Source organism: Schistocerca serialis, chromosome 5 (genome assembly GCF_023864345.2).
Source record: "Schistocerca serialis cubense isolate TAMUIC-IGC-003099 chromosome 5, iqSchSeri2.2, whole genome shotgun sequence".
Taxonomy (NCBI): Eukaryota; Metazoa; Arthropoda; class Insecta; order Orthoptera; family Acrididae; genus Schistocerca; species Schistocerca serialis.
In genome coordinates this window covers 65,945,950-65,965,676 of record NC_064642.1, presented here as the reverse complement: position 1 = coordinate 65,965,676, position 19,727 = coordinate 65,945,950, and the positions used below count along the sequence as shown (strand labels likewise).

The window sequence follows — 19,727 nt, the reverse complement described above, 5'->3', positions numbered from 1 at the left end:
TACTTAACTCATACTCCAGAGGAAAGAAATTTAGATCTCCCTCCGATTTCTTGCAACTTCATTAATCTACGTCATGTGAATTCTGGGATGGGTCATCGTCAATTGATGGTAACAGAGTACTCTCCCTTTGTCAAATAACCCCAAGAAAATTCAGTTTTGTGTCCAAAACACTTTTATCTACGAGACTGAAAGACTAACTATTCTTCCTTTGACCTGAAGTCTCTCTACCAAAAAAGTAAAATGTTGCATCCAGTTTCTCTGCCTTCAGACGTAGAGTGTGAATATGACAAGTTAGAGTGATTCGAGTATGAAACTGTAACGTTGCCTTCATACTTAACATTTAGAATTAGATACAATGCGACAGTGCGAGTCATTAAGAATCAAATTATCACATGTGTCGCATAAAGTAATTATTGGTAGTTAAAAAGACAACTTTTTACTCTGGTCTCAGTTCATTTGCAAAGTAAATGCTGCTGAAACTGTGTTAAAAACAACGAAACCTTAATGCAAAGGAAAACAAATGAAATATAAATTATTTTAGTTACACATTCCATAAAATATTTATTCATGAATAAAGTTAACATAATATAACAAACTATATTTACAATAAATGTCATGAAATATTATATCAATCGATGGACAAACAAATATGGCAGATGATATGATTAAACGTTCTCTTAAATAAGTAATGAATGGTATCTCTTCATTGTTAAACACTGATATATGAAATATTATTCCATCTTTGGCTGAGATGTTTGGTACAGTTCTTAAAAATAGAGGCATGCAACTGCAGTGCAGTTCTGCTTCCTTGGTAACTTTACTGGTTTCTATTAACATCTCTTAACACTTAGGACCCTTCCCGAAAACAGGTAACTAATATGGCGCGATGTGTTTCTTGTTCCCGCTAAATCACACAATGAAGTCTTTGTCAGTGAATAATTTGTCTTGCATTTAGTACACAAATCCACATTTACTGGCCACGATGTAATTTTATAAATATAACTGAACTGTGCTGCACTTCTCATTTAGAATACCCCACGTGCCCTGGAAGTATTCAGCCAATGTTTCTTACATCGTCTTTAGTTTGCACCCACGAATAACGGTTAACAACTGATGATTATTGTTGAAGTGTGTAAAGAAGATAGAAAAATTTGTTTCAAGTCACAAGTGCCCATGACTTTTTTATATTTTGAGGGAATATAATCACTAGTTTTAAGAAAATTCCTGGAAATAAAGTATAATCTGTACTAGCGCTCTTTCTGCAATACTCGTAACCACAGCAACAACATCAATTACCAGGAAGAAGAAGAACAGATAGTATAAAATTTGAAAACTTTCAGTAACGAGTAAGAAATTTACATCAATTTTTCGTTTTAGTCGACATAAAAGTGTAGCTCATTGTCCGTATTAGGAGAGGAGGAAGTTGTGGGACTGCGAGTAACACGGCAGGAAAGTGTAAAGTCTGTCTCATGTTGATGCATAAATGTACGATACAATCAGAACTGTTCAAGTCCAGTGTGAGACACAAAGAGGAGACAAAGGTTCAATACCACGAAGCTGTTTCCATTGGAAGCTTCTCGTATCCTTGCTCTGGCCTAATATCCATAGTCATTCCTTACTGTTAGACCTGAGGTAGGAAGGTAAACATCAGCTGAGCCTAAGTATTTTGAGTTTCGTGTATGAAATGTAACAGGAGTTTTGTAATTAACTTTAGTATGAGTTACAAATAACGTGTGTATAGTTTTATAGAAGTGCTCGACATGTTAAAGAACAACAAACGATGCCAATGGACATAAAACTGCCACAGTTAAATGGATTGTACAAATTTTTAAATAAAATTATTCTCTCTCAATGACAATTCAATTATTTTGTACAGTGTTACGAAAACCTCTGTACATTACCATAGATTGTTTGGGTACTGTCGACGGAATAGCTTACCTTATACCACGTTACCCTATACAGCAGTAGAGAAACACTTTAGAAATTAGTACAGAGGATGGCAGACACGAATTATTTAATGTAGCGTGCACAAAGCAAGCTTACCGTGCATTTGATGTATGTGCTATTAGTAAATGTCCGAAAATGTATTTTTCAATTCTGTTATCAGAGAAATAGAGCAAAAGATACAGTAAGTCACTTTTGAACGAGAAAGTCTGAAATAAACCAAAACATGGGGCACAGCCTGTAATGCCTTTATCACCCGTTTCCACGTAAATGACAGCTGCCTGTGGCGACAATCTTGTGCAGGTGGAAAGTAAATAGTGGCGTAGTGCAGCGTGCTTTCTTAAGATAGTGGGAGTTTCAGTTAACAAGTTCAGAAACACAGCAAGACATAGAATCAACAAATGCTCTGCCACTGCACATCGAAACGCGATGGTTGCGTCGTGGAAGCCCCTCAGACCATTTCTGTTGGTGCGAGCAACGGCGTGGTAACTCCGGGCGGAGGGGTGATGACGTGGTTCCCGGTGTCCCTGGGTGGCAGTTTGGCGACGTTGTTGTTGTTCACTTTGTTGGCGGGTGGACTGTTCACATTGTTAGGCTGCGACATCGGCGGTGGACTGCTCACGTTGTTGGACATCTGGTTCTGTTGTTGTGGACCACTGATGTTGTTCGCCTGCTGCTGTGGAGTTGGCACCGGTGGCAGGATGTTGTTGCCGGTTGCTGGCTGTTGCGAGACGTTGCTGTTGTTGCTGATGGACTGCGTCATGGCTCCGCCATTTGGTTGCTGAGGTTTCTTTTCACCCAGTAGCCAATACGTCGTCACCTTCCCTTTACCCTGCAACAGATGTCAGGCATACTGAATGCTGTATCAAGAAAAAATTAGAACAATGATTTCTTCCTTCCACATTTGAGCCCATAAGGTAAGATGCTAGTATTATGCTTTACAAATAACATAGAAGTATTGGCATATGGCTTGTGAAAAGTCTCTGCTACATGCGACAGATGGTTACCAATACACCACATGTATTAACTGCTATGGTGCCCGCGCTGCCAGGAGCCACACACCGCCCTTAGAATTTTTATCGGGGGAAAAGTTACCCATTAGTAGCTTCTAACGGAAAATAATTACACCGAGCAGGAGTATGTACGTATGACCGTGCAGAAATCATAAAACACTGGAAAGTGCGACTGGATTAGTGATTTCCTGTCAGGAAGGTCGCAGTTCCGAGTAATAGACGGCAAATCATCGAGTAAAAGTGAAGTGATATCAGGTGTTCCCCAGGGAATCGTCCTGGGACCTCTGCTGTTCCTGATCTATATAAATGACCTGGGTGACAATCTGAGCAGCTCTCTTAGGTTGCTCGCAGATGATGCTGTAATTTATCGTCTAGTAAAGTCATCCGAAGACCAGTGTCAGTTGCAAAGCGATTTAGAAAAGATTGCTATGTGGTGTGGCAGGTGGCAGTTGACGTTAAATAACGAAAAGTGTGAGGTGATCCACACGAGTTCCAAAAGAAATCCGTTGGAATTCGATTACTCGATAAATAGTACAATTCTCAAGGCTGTCAATTCAACTAAGTACCTGGGTGTTAAAATTACGAACAACTTCAGTTGGAAAGACCACATAGATAATATTGTGGGGAAGGCGAGCCAAAGGTTGCGTTTCATTGGCAGGACACTTAGAAGATGCAACAAGTCCACTAAAGAGACAGCTTACACTACACTCATTCGTCCTCTGTTAGAATATTGCTGCGCAGTGTGGGATCCTTACCAGGTGGGATTGACGGAGGACACTGAAAGGGTGCAAAAAAGAGCAGCTCGTTTTGTTTTATCACGTAATAGGGGAGAGAGTGTGGCAGATATGATACACGAGTTGGGATGGAAGTCATTAAAGCAAAAACGTTTTTCGTCGCGGCGTGATCTATTTACGAAATTTCAGTCACCAACTTTCTCTTCCGAATGCGATAATATTATGTTGAGCCCAATCTACATAGGTAGGAATGATAATCAAAATAAAAGAAGAGAAATCAGAGTTCGAACAGAAAGGTTTAGGTGTTCGTTTTCCCCGCGCGCTGTTCGGGAGTGGAATGGTAGGGAGATAGTATGATTATGGTTCGATGAACCTTCTGCCAAGCACTTAAATGTGAGTTGCAGAGTAGTCATGTAGATGTAGATGTATATGTGAAATATCAAGTCATTAACATAAAATTGGGGGTAGTGTTTTCAAACGACTGAAGAACACATCCATTGCAATTCTGTTTTACGGAACCACATTTTACGTACTGGAAATTGGTACAATAATTTTATTTACATGCTCTGTCCCACTATGTCTACTGTTCATTGTTATGAACTTGTGTCACAACAATGTGAATAGAGATTATTTGCATAAAACTGTTAACAAAACACGCCTAAAAATCGTATGTTCGTCTGTCCTCACAACAAACAATGTAGGCTGCTAAGTGAAACAGTATACTCAACTTTTGACAGCTATTCTTTAGTGAAACAAAGACGGAAATTCTTTTCAGTCACTAGCTGAGTATTTCATTATAATATGATTTGAACAAGGCTGCTGCATTGGTACAACTGTAGTCAAAAGTACCGTTCGTTTCACCAGTAATACCGACTTTACGCTGAGAATAAAAAAAATTCGACTCGTTTCAGTACAAGTCCGGAGTGCACTAGATTATGTGACGAGAGAACTCGCAGCTAGTCATTGTGTGAGAGGGGAGAGATGGTGAAAAACTGTTCATTAAGCAGCAGCTTGATGCCAATAATACATCAACATAATTCCTGCGGTTGACTGGTTCTGCAAGATCGGGCTTTCCTTCAGCTCATCAGGTGACCCTGAGTTTGTAGTGCAGTGTTTTCTTTCTCAGTTACCGCCGTCGACGCAGTCAGGAAGTTATTTTGGAACTTTCATGTACTTCACCATTTCTGAGTAGTTAAACATTATATTTCGAATTATTAGCAGTGTCCAAAATGCAGTGGAATTTAGGTCATCTCACCACGCTAGTCGTTCTTCATCTTCAGAGCGACGCACACCAAACCATATCTACAGGCAGACAGCTATAGCGACCCAGCGCCGAGAAAAAGACTGCTCAAAATACTGGCACATAGGACTCGCACCCTGTTAATCAATGAGAGTCTCAACTAAGAACCTAAGCATTTAGAACGGTGTTCTAGAAGAACAGCTACGCGGAGTGACAAATTAGCAGGGCACAGCGTCCTGCATCACTTTACAACTAAACTAGAATTCATTCATTCATTCATTCATTTCATTGTTGCCCTTATGGACAGTGTTTGAACTCGAAAATCACATGATGACACAATTTTCACTTCTTTCCTTTCTTCCTCTTCTCTTCCCAAAATCTCTTCATCCTTTGGCTGTGCTCCTGTTTCCTTTGCTCTGTCCATAATGTTCCTTTCTTCTTTCTCTCCTTTACAATAAATTTTGCACTCCTAACTTTGTTTCTGAAGTATTTCCTGTCTCCTATCATTTGCCTGTTGATCCCTATCTGCCTTAAGTCTTCGTCTATTTCATGATACCAATTTGTTTTCTTGCTTGAGCTGTTTACTACATCAAAAATTTTCTTTGTAAGTCGGTTGTTGTCCATTCTCTGTATGTGCCCATAGAAAGTTAATCTGCGTTTTCTGATCGCGTCTGTTAGTCTGTCAGTGTGCTGGTACAGCTCTTTGGTAGGTCGCTTCATCCATATGCCATCTCTGTGAATTGGCCCAAATATTTTTCTGAGAATTTTGCGTTCAATTTTTTCTGTGTCTATGATGCCTGATGCTCCAATTGTGGTTGTTTCTGAAGCGTACAATGCTTCTGGTAATACAACTGTTTTGTAGTGCCTAAGTTTGGCCTGCCTCGATATGCTTTTCTTATTATAATGTGACCATGTGAGTTTGTATGCCTTCTGGAGTTTCTTCGTTCGTCCCATGTTAGCCGCCTTGTTTGATCCTCCCATTTGTATGTACTCCCCTAAATACTTAAATTTTTCGACTCTTTCTACGGATCCATATACCGTATGCATGGTGTGTACATTGTTGGTCTGTCGTTCCATATATTGTGTCTTCTCGTAAGATACCTGCAGACCTGTTTTGGCAGATATTTCATGCAAGCATTCCAGTGCTTCCTTTGCCTCCTGTGTATTATTGCTGAGCATGGCTATATCATCTGCAAATGCCAGACATTTTATGATTGTTTTGGTTTCACGTGTTCTTCCCAGCTGTATTCCTTTAACTTGTTCCTCCCACTGCTTGATAATTTTGTCTAACACCATGTTGAACAGGATTGGTGAGAGCCCGTCTCCTTGTCGGACACCTGTGTGTATGTGGAAGGGTTCCGAAATTTCTCCCATGAACTTAATCTTGGAGGTAGTGTCTGTAAGCGTCTGTTGTATAAGTGCCCTGGTTTTTCTGTCGATACCATATTCTTCCAGTACGTCAAAGAGTGTCTGTCTGTCTATGGAATCATATGCTTTTTTAAAGTCCACAAAGGTAACTACAGTGTTTCTTGCCTGTCTGACTTTCAAAAGTGTTCTCAAGTTCCAGATCTGTTCGATGCATGATCTCCCTTTTCTGAAGCCTGCCTGGTATTCCCCAATTTGCAGATCTGCTTGTGGTTCTAGTCTGTTTAATAGCACCTTAGAGAAAATTTTGTATGTAACTGGTACTAGCGAAATGCCTCTGTAATTGTTTGGATCTGACTTATCACCCTTTTTATGTAACGGATGGATCAATGCACATTTCCATTCCTCTGGCACTTTCTCTGTGATCCAAATTTCGGAGATAATCTTATGGATTTTTTTGGTGATGTTTTCATCTTGGAGTTTCCAGATCTCGGTGATAATACCATCTTCTCCGGCAGCTCTGTTATTTTTCATTTGTTTTACGATTTCCTCTATCTCTTCTATTGTGGGTGGATCAGAATCGGCATTAGATGTGGTCTTTTGGAATGTTAATTTTCCTGTAGGTTTTTTGCAATTAAGAAGTTTATCAAAGTAATGTTTGAGAATTTTACAGTTTTCTTTTGTGTTTGTTTCCAGGGATCCATCTGTTCTTCGGAAGCAGAGGCTAGGGGGTTGATAGCCCTTAATATTTTCTTTGAAAGTTCTGTAAAAATTTCTTGTGTTATTTCTTTTGAAATCTTCCTCAATTTCTTTTAGTCTGTTATTGTCATATGCTCGTTTTTCCCTTCTGATTTCTTTCGATGCTAGTTTCTGAACTTCGTGAAATTCTTTCCATGTTTCTGAATTTCTGTAGCTACTGAACTTGTCCCATGCTTGCTTTCTTCTCTCAATGGCTTCATCACACTTTGCGTTCGACCACCTATGTTTGCGTTTTCTAGGTGGTTGTCCCCAGCACATAGTCTTCTGAACTGCCTTCGCCAGATCTGTCCATGTGTCTATTGAGTGCCTATTAATTTCTTCAACGATTTTATCCCTGTTTATCTTCAAGTATTCCGGATCAGGTTTGACTATTTTGTTTTGCGCTGTCTGTTTCAGTCTTGGGATTGGCCTAATCTTAACTTGTAGCAAATAATGATCAGACTCGAAGACTCCTTTACGTGTTCTGACATTTAGAATTTCCCGCGAATTTTTCTTGGATATGGCCACATGATCAATCTGAAATTCTCCCCACACTGTGTTGGGTGCTTTCCATGTTGTAAGTTTTCGTCTTGGTTTTTGAAATTGTGTTGACATGATTTTGAGGTTAAAGTTTTGACAATATTTTATGAGCTGTTCCCCATTTCTGTTCGTGCGAATATGTGCTGAGTATGGGCCTGTTATTTCTCTGAATTTTCTCTCCTTACCAAGCTGCGCATTGAAATCACCCATTACAATTTTCACATGTCTTTCTGGTACGTTGTTAGTTACTTCCTCCATGTCTTCCCAGAAGTCTTCAATTTCTTGTGGCTTCTTTCTGTTATGGTCATTTGTAGGTGCATGTGCGTTGATAATTGTGTATGCTTTATTACCTGATTTGAAGGACAGTGTCGAGATACGTTCTGATATTGAATTGAAGTCTATGATGTTATCCATGACTGATTTGTGTACTGCAAACCCTGTACCAAACAATAATGGTGTTCCTCTTCTGACAGCAGGTTTACCTTTGTAAATCCTGTAATGTTCTGTGTCGAAATGGTTTTCATCTACGAAGCGCGTCTCTTGGATGGCAAGAATTTTGATGTGAAATTTATCTAGCATGTCTGTCAGTTGTTTTAGTTTTCCAAGTTTGAACAGAGTGTTTGCATTGAGAGTGCCAAGGTAGTGCTTGCGAAGAGGTTTTGAGAAGCTCCGACTCTTCTCCTCATGATGTTCCTGGTCCCCCAGAATCCGATGACCAGGAAAGTCCAGTCCGTTGACTGGGGCCTGGGGTAGCGGATTTCTTTCCATTTGTTCCATCATGATTACTTCAAGTTGAAGTTGGTTGTGGTGACCTTCAACAAGATCACGGTAATTGCAGACTTGATTGTTGAGATCAAGCCATATTTCACTGCCGCACCAACTAAACTAGAATTATATATTAATACCTTCAACTGCTGACGGGCGTTCATGTATATCAACGGGAACAGGTGAAAATGTGTGCCCCGACCGGGACTCGAAGCCGGGATCTCCTGCTTACGTGGCAGACGCTCGATTCATCCGAGCCACCGAGGGCATAGAGGATAGCGCGACTGCAGGGACTATCTCGCGCACGCCTCCCGCGGGACCCACATTCTCACCCTATACGTCCACACATCACATTCGTAGTGTCCCTACCCAACGCACTCATTACTCGTGGAAGACACTCTTAGCAAGTCCCGTAAGAGTTGGGGTAATATGTGTGCATCCGCACAAAAGAAGAAGGTTATGGCCGGTATTGCCAGAACTAAATACTTATACGGATATGGAGTCTTCTTTCAGACATGTCCGAAGAAACAAACACCACACCCATGTAAGTATACACTGTACAACTGGTGGAAACAGAGGAGGAACCTCTGGAGAATGCTGCCGCTGCGTTGATTCCGTTTCGTGGCTCATTATCCGGGGAGATAAGACGAATTCTACAAAAACACAAAGCGAATTTTACAAAAACACAGAGTGAAGAACTAGCACAGAACCCGCCTTGGCCAGAGACTTGTGGAAGCTTCTAGCTCGTCCAGCAGTGAATCGTCAACTTTGAGAGGTTGCTGTGTGTGTTTGGTGACCGACGTGATGTCTTCCCCTCATACCAAACCCCTCGATAAATATATCAAGTTGCCATAGTGAATGATCCAAATAAGGGAAGTTTAGAATTCTCATTGCACCAAAGTCACTAAGTTGTCTAAGGATTATTTCACGCCATATCTTCATTTTGCATGCCCTTCAGTTATGCTGCAGACACGCCAGTATTGTGAAACCATCTCATGAAATGCATTATTCTGATTTGACGAAATATCCCACTGAACTCGTTGGCCACTAGCACTATTTCTCATGAGTATTGTGACATCTAGGACCTACAGGAAAGACTTACTGCAATGGTGCGGTGCGTAGTTGCATAGGGACGTAGTTTGCATCTGATGGATGGCTGGTTGATTGGTTTGGGGATGGGACGAAACAGCGAGGTCATCGGTCCCATTGGAGTAGGGAAGGATGGGAAGGAAATCGGGCGTGCCTTTTCAAAGAAACCATTCTGGCATTTGCCTGAAGTGATTTAGAGAAATCACGGAAAACCCAAATCAGGATATCCAGACGAGGGTTTGAACTGTCGTCCTCCCAAATACAAGTCCAGTGTGCTAATCACTGCGCAACCTCGCTCGGTCTCTGATGCATGATTCTGTCCCACAGTAGAGATCTGTTATGGTGTACGAGAACGTACAACATGAGGATCTGGAGCGGAAAGATACACTATCTGATCCAAAGAATCTGGATGCCCCTATGTAATGAGGAATTGACCATTACAGGTCACGAGAAGCGAAACTGCCAGATTAAAAGGAAGCGAGGTGTATTGCGTTGTCAGTAGACAAGCAGTAACAGCGTAATGGATTGGTCGGGAGAGGTCACACACTTAGAACTTGGCTAATCATTGGATATCACCTGGCTAACAAATCCATCAGGGACACTTCAGTCCCTCTAAAGCTATCCGTGTTGTCTGTTGATGACGTGACTGTTAAGTGGATGGGTGAAGGAAGAACCGCAGCTATCCTATGAGCAGGCAGGCTTCATGTAATGGCGGACAGGGATCGTGAAGCATTGCGGACTGTGGTTCTAAAACAGTCGCATGATAACAGAATTAGGAACCACTTGTTAGTTCCAAAGTGCTACCAGCAGTTCAGCACAATGATTGTGGGTAGGAACTGAAAAAGAACGTGGTGAAATGGTCGAGCAGCTCTACATAAGCCACACGTTTCTGCAGTCGGTGCTCAGTGGCGCCTGAGACTGTGTACAGATCGACGCCATTGGACTGTGGATGGCTGGATTTCATGTGATGAATCACGCAGTACCATGTGGCAATCCAATCAGAGAGTTTGGGTATGACTGTGCCTTGAGAATATTATTTGTCATCATGAGTTTCTGCAGTCGGTGCTCAGTGGCACCTGAGACAGTGTACAGATCGACGCCATTGGACTGTGGATGGCTGGATTTCATGTGATGAATCACGCAGTACCATGTGGCAATCCAATCAGAGAGTTTGGGTATGATTGTGCCTTGAGAATATTATCTGTCATCATGAGTTTCTGCAGTCGGTGCTCAGTGGCACCTGAGACAGTGTACAGATCGACGCCATTGGACTGTGGATGGCTGGATTTCATGTGATGAATCACGCAGTACCATGTGGCAATCCAATCAGAGAGTTTGGGTATGACTGTGCCTTGAGAATATTATCTGTCATCATGAGTTTCTGCAGTCGGTGCTCAGTGGCACCTGAGACAGTGTACAGATCGACGCCATTGGACTGTGGATGGCTGGATTTCATGTGATGAATCACGCAGTACCATGTGGCAATCCAATCAGAGAGTTTGGGTATGACTGTGCCTTGAGAATATTATCTGTCATCATGAGTATCTGCAGTCGGTGCTCAGTGGCACCTGAGACAGTGTACAGATCGACGCCATTGGACTGTGGATGGCTGGATTTCATGTGATGAATCACGCAGTACCATGTGGCAATCCCATCAGAGAGTTTGGGTATGACTGTGCCTTGAGAATATTATCTGTCATCATGTATAGTTCCAAGAGTAAAATGCGGAGAAGGTGGTTGAGTGTTTTTCGCGTTTAGAGTGCGATCAACTTATTGCACTTACGAAAACGTTCAGCGGGGACTGATACGAACACATTTTACAGCATTGTGTTGTGGCATCAATAGAGGAACAGTCCGGAAACGGTGACTGTATCAGCGCGACAGTGCACCCTGTCATATAGCAACATCTGTGAGGCTATGGTTTGGGGAAAATAACGTTCATGAAATGGGCTGGTCTGCCCAATGTTCCGAACCCAATGGAACCCTTTTGGGAGGAGTTGTCAGGAAGTCGACTTCGCTCCCGACCCCAACCCCCAACATCGCCCCCTTTTCCGGTTTCGGATCCTCAGGACGAACGGCCTGCCATTCCTCCACAAATATCCAGACACTCCATTGAAAGTGTCCCAAGCGGAATTCAAGATTTCACAAGGGCGCAGGGTGGACACAGCCCATGTTAAACTCCCCTAATAGGTGCAAGGGCACATTTGATCAGATTGTGTAGCTCCCTGCACTAATATAGCAGTGATCAAGCGTAGATGATGATGATGATGTTGGTTTGTGGGGCGCTCAACGTCGTGGTCATCATTGCCTGTACAAATTCCCAATCTTCCCATTCCCAGTCCTGCCACGTCTTGAATGATAATGAGGGGATGATCAGATGATGAGGACAACACAAACATCCAGTGCCCGGGTGAATAAAATCCCCGACCTAACTGGGAATCGAACCCGGGACCCTGTGATCCAAAGGCACCACAACACGAGCTGCGGACATCATGCGTACAGTGTGAGGTTTGAAGTATCACAACACTGAACACCACCAGCTCAGTCGCCTTCTGAACTCTGTAGAACGCCAGTTAACCCAGGAGAAGCCACTACCCGTCATGTCGTCACTCTTATCACTGACGCCCTGTGTATCACTTGCAGAGGGATATCGAAGAGCGCAACTGCTCAGCAATGCCCGATTTTATGGTATATCTCGTATCCGCGCTACTCTCACGCTTCACTTTTCACGTGGAATATATTAGTACATGTATTATCACGCTACCTCAGGTAGTTTTACAGATTAAAGTTCCTTAAACTTTGGCAAACGAGTATGTCTGTCTACATGGTGTAAATTTTTAATTGACAAACCAGAATAACTCGAAAAATAAGCTTCACACGAAAAAATGTGTAGAATACAAAGTTGATTATTTTCGAACGGGGTATCTGCTGGTGCTGAAATTAGCCCGCCACCTAAGCCCTTGGTGGTGGGGTGGGAGGCAACTTTAAGATGTCAAATGGGAACCCCCATTTTGTATAGCAGGATCATACTTTACATAAAAAAACTACCTGCCTTTTGTCTTAAACATTTGTTTTCATTCTTGTTAGTTGGCGCTGTAATTTAAGAAAATCCATGCCCTCATTTATGCGTGGAAAACTGTTACGCATAAATAGAAAATACTTATTTACTTCGTAAATTTTGATTCGCTAAGACTAAAACTCTCCCTCTCCCCCCATACGGTGGAGTTTGAGAGAGAGGAACTAGAGTTTTAAAAATGTTGACCCAAATATTAATTTTTTCCTCAGTTTCGTATAAGTTTTGCAAAACTCTAATTCCTCCCTCTTAAACCCCAGCCTATTTGTTTTAGCGAATCAAAATTTATGAAGTAGATAAGTATTTTTTATTCATCCGTAATCATTTTAGACGCAAAAATGTGAACATGGATTTTCTTGAATTACAGAGCCAACTACCAAGAATCAAAACAAATGTTTAAGACAAAATGTACGTTGTTTTTTATGTAGAATCTGATTCTGCAATAAAAAATTGGGGTTCCCATTTGAAATTTTAAAGTTGCCTCCCGCCCCGCCCCCAGGGGTCTGGGGTGGCGGGCTAATTTTAGCACCAGCATATGTCCCCCTCGAAAATAATCGACTTTGGATTCTACACATTTTTTCCTGTGAATCTTATTTTTCGAGTTATTCTGGTCCGTCAACTTAAAATTTACACCGTGTATATCAGAAGCTTAGTACTAGTGACTAATTTTTATGAAATAAAGTATTCAGTTATAATTGTAAAAGTAGGTAGTAGTAAGTTTGTAAAAGATGATTACAAGCAACTTAGAGAACTTCACCATTTCTAACGGGCTCTTGTTTGAAATTAGTACTTTATTATACGTTATTAGTTATTTTACAGAAAACTATAATAGTTGTTTCACTGTTTGGCATTTTCTCCCAGTGATGGCAGAAGACTGGCTAAGGCTGCAGGCAATTATGGAGATAACTGACTGGCCTCATTCAAATGTGTCTATCATTACGTACGATACAGCTATCTCTTAAGACGACGACCATCACCACCACTATCACTACAAAAATCAAATTTCTGTAGTGGTTTTCTGTGTGATACCGAATACTGAAATGGGCCTTATCACCAAACGTTGCCATAACAGCTTTTCTTATAATTACTGTTATTGCCGTTATAATAAACTTTAAATTTTCACGCCTAAATTCAGTATAACGGTCTGTACCTCGATAATGTAATAAGTCTTTGTGATTAGGTGCAATAATAAGAGAATCCATATCAGTCGTTACATTTTCATACGAAAAAAATTGTATTTGTGGAAATCACAATATTCGTGGATGAAAACTTACAGTTGCACTGTCGTAGATAGTCTCTCAGGATCATTACACTTCTATGTGCGGTGCATTGATAGTCATGCAGCAATGACCTTTCGCATATTTATGACTAGATATAAATGATAACTCAGTGGGACAGGTAGAATAAGTGAATGGCGTTTTCTCACAGCTAATTACTACGTAGTGACAAGTTGCTTCTTTTGTAGCGAACACGTTACTCTCACGGGAAACTGACGAACTTAGGAGGACGTCTAATGACAGGTATGCAACCCTCATCTTACATCTAGGATGACTCGCCACTCCATTCTTAGGAATGGAAATCAGATGTCGGCTAAGAACAGTGTACATAAGTACTTTGAATAATATCACAGGCCAAAGCATTAAGACCGTTGACCACGGTGAGACTGGATGTCGCCTGATGGCTTGAGGGTAGGTGATAAAGCATGGAAAATACGTAATCGGAGCCTACACAGTCAGTGTGAGCAGTATGATGCTGTGGGCATCACAATAAGGGGCCTGTGACAGTAATCGAAGTAGCTGTAGACTACGAGAACATGGTAATGGACCAACTTCACGATTTTGTGCTAGCCCCTTCCGGAACGGTGGTGGCATCTCCGAGCAAGATAACAGCCCATGTCACAAGTTGCCGGCCGCGGTGGTCTAGCGGTTCTAGGCGCGCAGTCCGGAACCGCGCGACTGCTACGGTCGCAGGTTCGAATCCTGCCTCGGGCATGAATGTGTGTGATGTCCTTAGGTTAGTTCGGTTTACGTAGCTCTAAGTCTAGGGGACTGATGACCACAGTAGTTAAGTCCCATAGTGCTCAGAGCCATTTGAACCATGTCACAAGTTCAGAACCGTGCTACAATGGTTTAAAAGGATGATAAGGTACAGTCGTCGATGTTTTTTGGCACCAAATTCGCCTGATATGAATCATGAGGAGCACATATGACACTCTCGGGCACCACTTCGTGCCCACAAACAACAGGCCCGTAATTTACGGGTAATGCGTGACGCGTACGTAGACATCTGTGCCACGTATCTCCGGACGCCTTCCACAGACTCATAGAAGCAATGCTATGCACTTTCGCTGATGTCCTATGTTCCAAAAGCCGACCAAAACGTTATTAACAAGATTATCTTATTCTTTTGGCTCATCAATATATGTCGCCGATTGGTACGTGTGTAGCTTGGATTTATCCCATAAACTGATGTGTTAGAGGCGCGATCCATCTCCTTCACTGAAGTTGGCCATCAGTTAGCAGTCGGCAGTACATAGACCTATTCCATATCGATATAAAAGATTATTTCCATTCAGTGATACTTGAGCAGAATCTCCTGTTACTGTTGAATGAGGTCAAAAATTGTATTTAATTTCCAGGAGCAGAATTAAGTGTCAATAGCAATATGAATAATTAATTTTATATCCCTTGTTCGCCAGGTAAATAACTTTGGACTGCGGTGCTTACCTTCATTTCCACTTCGCCCCTGAGTTCCAACTCGAACGTCTCGAACGTGTCCAGTACTGCCTTAGTCTTTGGACTAACGTGTATCTTTAGAGCTGAAACAAAGAAAGGAACATGAATGAGTGACTCATAATTCGAACTACTTAATTAAAAACATATGAATATTTACTACAAAATGACAGACTTCCTGACACTGTAAAAAGTAGATATTTTCGTAGTCTCTGTCAATGAATCTCATGGCATTTGTTGTTATCATCATTGAAATCAAAAAGTGGTCAGAAGACTGACTATTATCAAATCCTGCACCTCCAGGCTCCTAATGCACCGGTATGATTTGGAAGTCTTTGCTGTCACTAAACTGGTAGCCAACATTTACCCTGATCGAAAGCGCCGTCGACCTCTTCAACGTTACACAAACTAAAGTGATGAATGGAGGTGTGGTATGTCTTTAATGCGCTGCAGTGTTATGTTTCTATAAGGCGATTCCTGCTGCATAACCTGTATAATCATTATTTGTTCACAACATTTTGCAAAGACGTTTTATTCAAAGTTATTGATGGTGTTTACGAAAAGTCCAAATATCAGTTTTTCACCCATTCAGTCTCTCCTATCCTTTAGATTCTTTTACTAAAATTCTGAGCTGAGCATAAGTATGACATATTGCAAATATTTTATGAGGCAGCGAGTTCAGTTTTATCTTGAGCAGCACAAGTAGAAACGTCGTGACATGGAAACGAAAAACATTCAACTAAATAGTAATTTTTCTTATGATACTCAGCAGTGACTATGGTAGGGGGAAACATATGTGAAATACTGAATCTTTGAAGGTGTCAGATTACAGAAATTTATGAGCCTTCATGGATCCATTTTAACAGTACTGAGAGGGCGTGTCATTCTAACTGGGATAAAGAGAGAATTAAGTGGTAGCAATGAATAATTATTGGCTCTTAACAGATTGAATACACTGGGGTGAGGGAATTTAAATCGTTGTTCCACAAGGCTGAATGTATGGATTCGTTGAGATTTCAACAAGCGTTCCAGCAACTGCTTTTCTTGGAAACATGTGAGGTTGCACAATTACACTGTCCCAAAAAAACCGTTGTTACATAAATACGTCTGGGACTGCTACAATCTGAAACCAATGTATCCGTTGCCAAATGTGTGCTGCAGTTACAGGGGACCTTTGCATGTTAAACATCTGCAACCTGCTGCTTATTGTCGGAAATGAGACCATGTGTCATAATACCAACCATGTCCATAATAATACTGGTTCTTTGGCAACCCAAAACTTAGACACGGCTAAATAGCCGTAGAGAGAACACTGTAAGGAAGAAGTTGAAGTAATACAAGCTGTCCCGAAGGATAACCAGTAGACAACGATGTATAAAAGTGATGAGAAGTTGCAGAAATCTAATTATGTGGAAATGTAAAAATAAAAGAGAACACATTGAAGGTATGATTTCATAATCAAGTGGTAGTAACATTACATGAATGGAAAGGATATAGGACACTCAACTAATTACGAGTAGACAAGATGCATATACAAGCTGAGAGTCGATATTACTAGTATGGCTGTAGTAGTAAAAGTGGGATTTTTTTTTTCAAATTTTTGTTCAGTGGGGTTTTGAGAACTATGAACGTAAGCAAATATCAACGTAAAATTTTTCTCCTATTGCTCGTTAATCATTACAGTCTTCACTGAGGACGATTAACATGTTCCCCCAAGTAACATTATTGGTGAACCATAAAACCATTTTTTAGTCAAAGAAGAATGTTGTACATCAAAATTCAACGTTGTAGTAAGTTCACATCTGTGTGTACTGGTTTCAGAGTCTAAATATTCTTTTGTCTCCTTGCTTCTCTTTCTCGAAACCATGCACTGAACAGGGTAGAATTCCTAAAATTATAGTGTAATGCACTCACTCGCTGAGGATAACTAAAGTTGAACACGGTGTCTGACGGTAATCTCTTTACATAAAAGGAAATGTCATGACTATCTCTTCATGGAGAAGCCCCAAACTTAGGACAGATACCTGAAATTTGCAGATGGTGTTGACGTTATATGATAGGCATTCTTTGAAAAGGTTTCTTTCAAAATTCCACCCCATAAGGTGGCGGAATAGGGGCTGAAAGGTGTTTTTGATAATATGTCGGTATTAAGGCAATTTTGAAGCTAGAACTAAGGAAACTGGTATTTGGTTTCCTGGTCAGACATAACAAGCACGTGTTTCAGTGTTTCTAAAAATTCAACACATAACGGGGTGAAACAGAGACTGAAAAACTTTTATAAAAATAAAACATTAGTAAAGCACTACTAAACCATTTGTAAGCTACATATATATGGGAACTGGTATTTGACTACTCAGTTAGAAATAAAAAATAGGTGTTTGAGTGTTTTTGGAAATTAAAACCCCTAAGGGGGTGAAACAGGGGATAAAAACTTTCATAAAAATATCTCATAATGAAATCATTTTGAAAGGTAAATCTGTGAAAATTCCTGTTTTTGGAAATTATACCCGCAAAGATGTGATATAGGACTTGAAAATTTTTATGAAAATATTTCGTTATCTTGAAACATTTCAAAGCTTAATCTATAAATATTTGTATTTGACTTCTCGGTTAGGACTAAAGAAAAAGTGGTAAGTGATGAAATAACTGAAAATACTGGATTAAAAAAAAACATCTGATTTCAGCTACCAGAATCGCTTTTTGGGCAGAAGTATATTCAGAAAAGACCATGATTCTGTGCTCTTAAATAGAGCGAAAAATTTAGAAAATGTAATTTGTAAATTAGGTCAAAGAAAGCTATTTAACTGTTTGCTCAGTGTGCAGATTCACACGTGAGGGATGGGTATAAAACATATAATTTCGATTAAAGGAAAACAAAAAAGTGGAAAACTGTGTAGACTATACAGGCCAGGCGAGGGAAACAGTGGGCGCTAGGCTGGTTCGATACATTACTTGTGAACAGTCGGGTGGTACTCACGCAGGCCGTTGGACTCCATGCGAGAGGCGGTGTTGACGGTGTCCCCGAAGAGGCAGTAGCGGGGCATCTTGTGGCCCACCACGCCCGCCACGCAGGGACCTGAAACAAGCAGCACGACATCAGCGCTGCACGACCAGTGTAAGTTGCAGCACGAGAGTACCTTTCAACTTTGTGCAAAATACATAAAAAACGTTTCTGATTCAGTCCCATTTATTTTTTCTCAAACTAGTCTCCTATAAAATGTACACACTTTTGCATGTGATCAGACTAGCCCTGTAAACATTTCCTCCATTCTGATAGTGGCACCCTAAGACTATGATCTTCGAATGGGACGAAAGTTACTGGAGGTGAAGACAATCGCTGTCCATGCGTTATTTTTGTTTAACGTAAAGGAACAAAGAGAAGCCGTTGGGAGATACATGAATTGAATTCGGGCAATGAGATGGTTTTCTCTGTCAAACAATGAATTATTTCAGGTGTTCATCTCATGATGAAGAATAATCGGACGTTTGTCTTTGTCTCTTGCTTCTGATTAATGGTGCCAAATAAGCAGAGAGCCTACAATTAATGGCAGAGATCTATGAACTTATGATAAACTCACTACTCTCTACGGGAAACACACTCCTGTACGTCCAATCCGTGTGAGAAATCCTGCTGCTCGTTGGTTTACAACTGAACTGCGTCAAACGACGAAGAACAGACATTTCGAGGCAAATCCGAAACTTGAACGTTAGGATCAATACAGAAAGCTGCGAAACAGGTTAAACCGATGAGTTCCTAGTGTCTAAATCAGGCGCTCTCGAAACTTAGGGCGCAGCGATACGACCCTATGGAAGAATCTCCGTTGGTTCGTTGGTTGGTTAATCCCATGGGTAGAACACATCCGACTACATGGAAAAAAACGTAGTCTGACCTATTCCTAAGATCGAGAAGCCGAAATCAACATGTGACTACATGGCAATCAACATAATTCCCCTGCATCCAAAGCCCTGGAATGTATTGTCCGCGTTCAAATTGCTGGGTACGTATGCAAATTCTATGTATATGACAGATGTCAATCCAGACTTTATGAACACCACAGCACAAACACGGCATTAATTACAGCAAGTGATGACCTGATATAGGCCAGGGATAATCATGATATCACGATATAGATGCTACTAGATTTCACCAAAGGTTTTGATACTGCCGACTTTGACATACTGCTCAGACAAATGCGACGGCTACTTATTTCGAGACAGACAGCAGTATTTCGTCCGCGGGAATCAAAAGAAGTCCTGGAGGCTTGTCCTCTCATCACTGCTACAGGGATCAGCCGTAGGCCGAGTTTCCTTTTTAGGGCTCCGCATGTAGTGTGGGCACGAAAGAACTAACGATCAAGTGTGACCACAATTTATTTAACTAAAACGCCTTCTTTGCGCCCAATAATTACTAAACTCAAGAACAACACGAAACACAGTAATTCTTGTGGTGACAAATGCGAGATAAAAGTTACAAGACAATGAAAAGAAATAATA

General features: G+C 41.1%; 1 protein-coding gene across 1 annotated transcript in view; it reads right to left on the bottom strand.

Annotated features, from left to right (window-relative positions):
• Window positions 1-593: 593 nt before the first annotated feature.
• Window positions 594-19,727, bottom strand: part of LOC126481079 (atrial natriuretic peptide receptor 1-like) — a 1,220,509-nt gene continuing 1,201,375 nt past the window's right edge. Inside the window, exons 19-21 of the mRNA XM_050104566.1 lie at window positions 18,211-18,309; window positions 15,228-15,319; window positions 594-2,776 (exon numbers count right to left, since the gene is read on the bottom strand). Of these exons, the coding sequence (XP_049960523.1) occupies window positions 2,396-2,776; window positions 15,228-15,319; window positions 18,211-18,309 (572 nt within the window). The 3' untranslated portion in view covers window positions 594-2,395. The remainder of the gene's footprint in view (window positions 2,777-15,227; window positions 15,320-18,210; window positions 18,310-19,727) is intronic.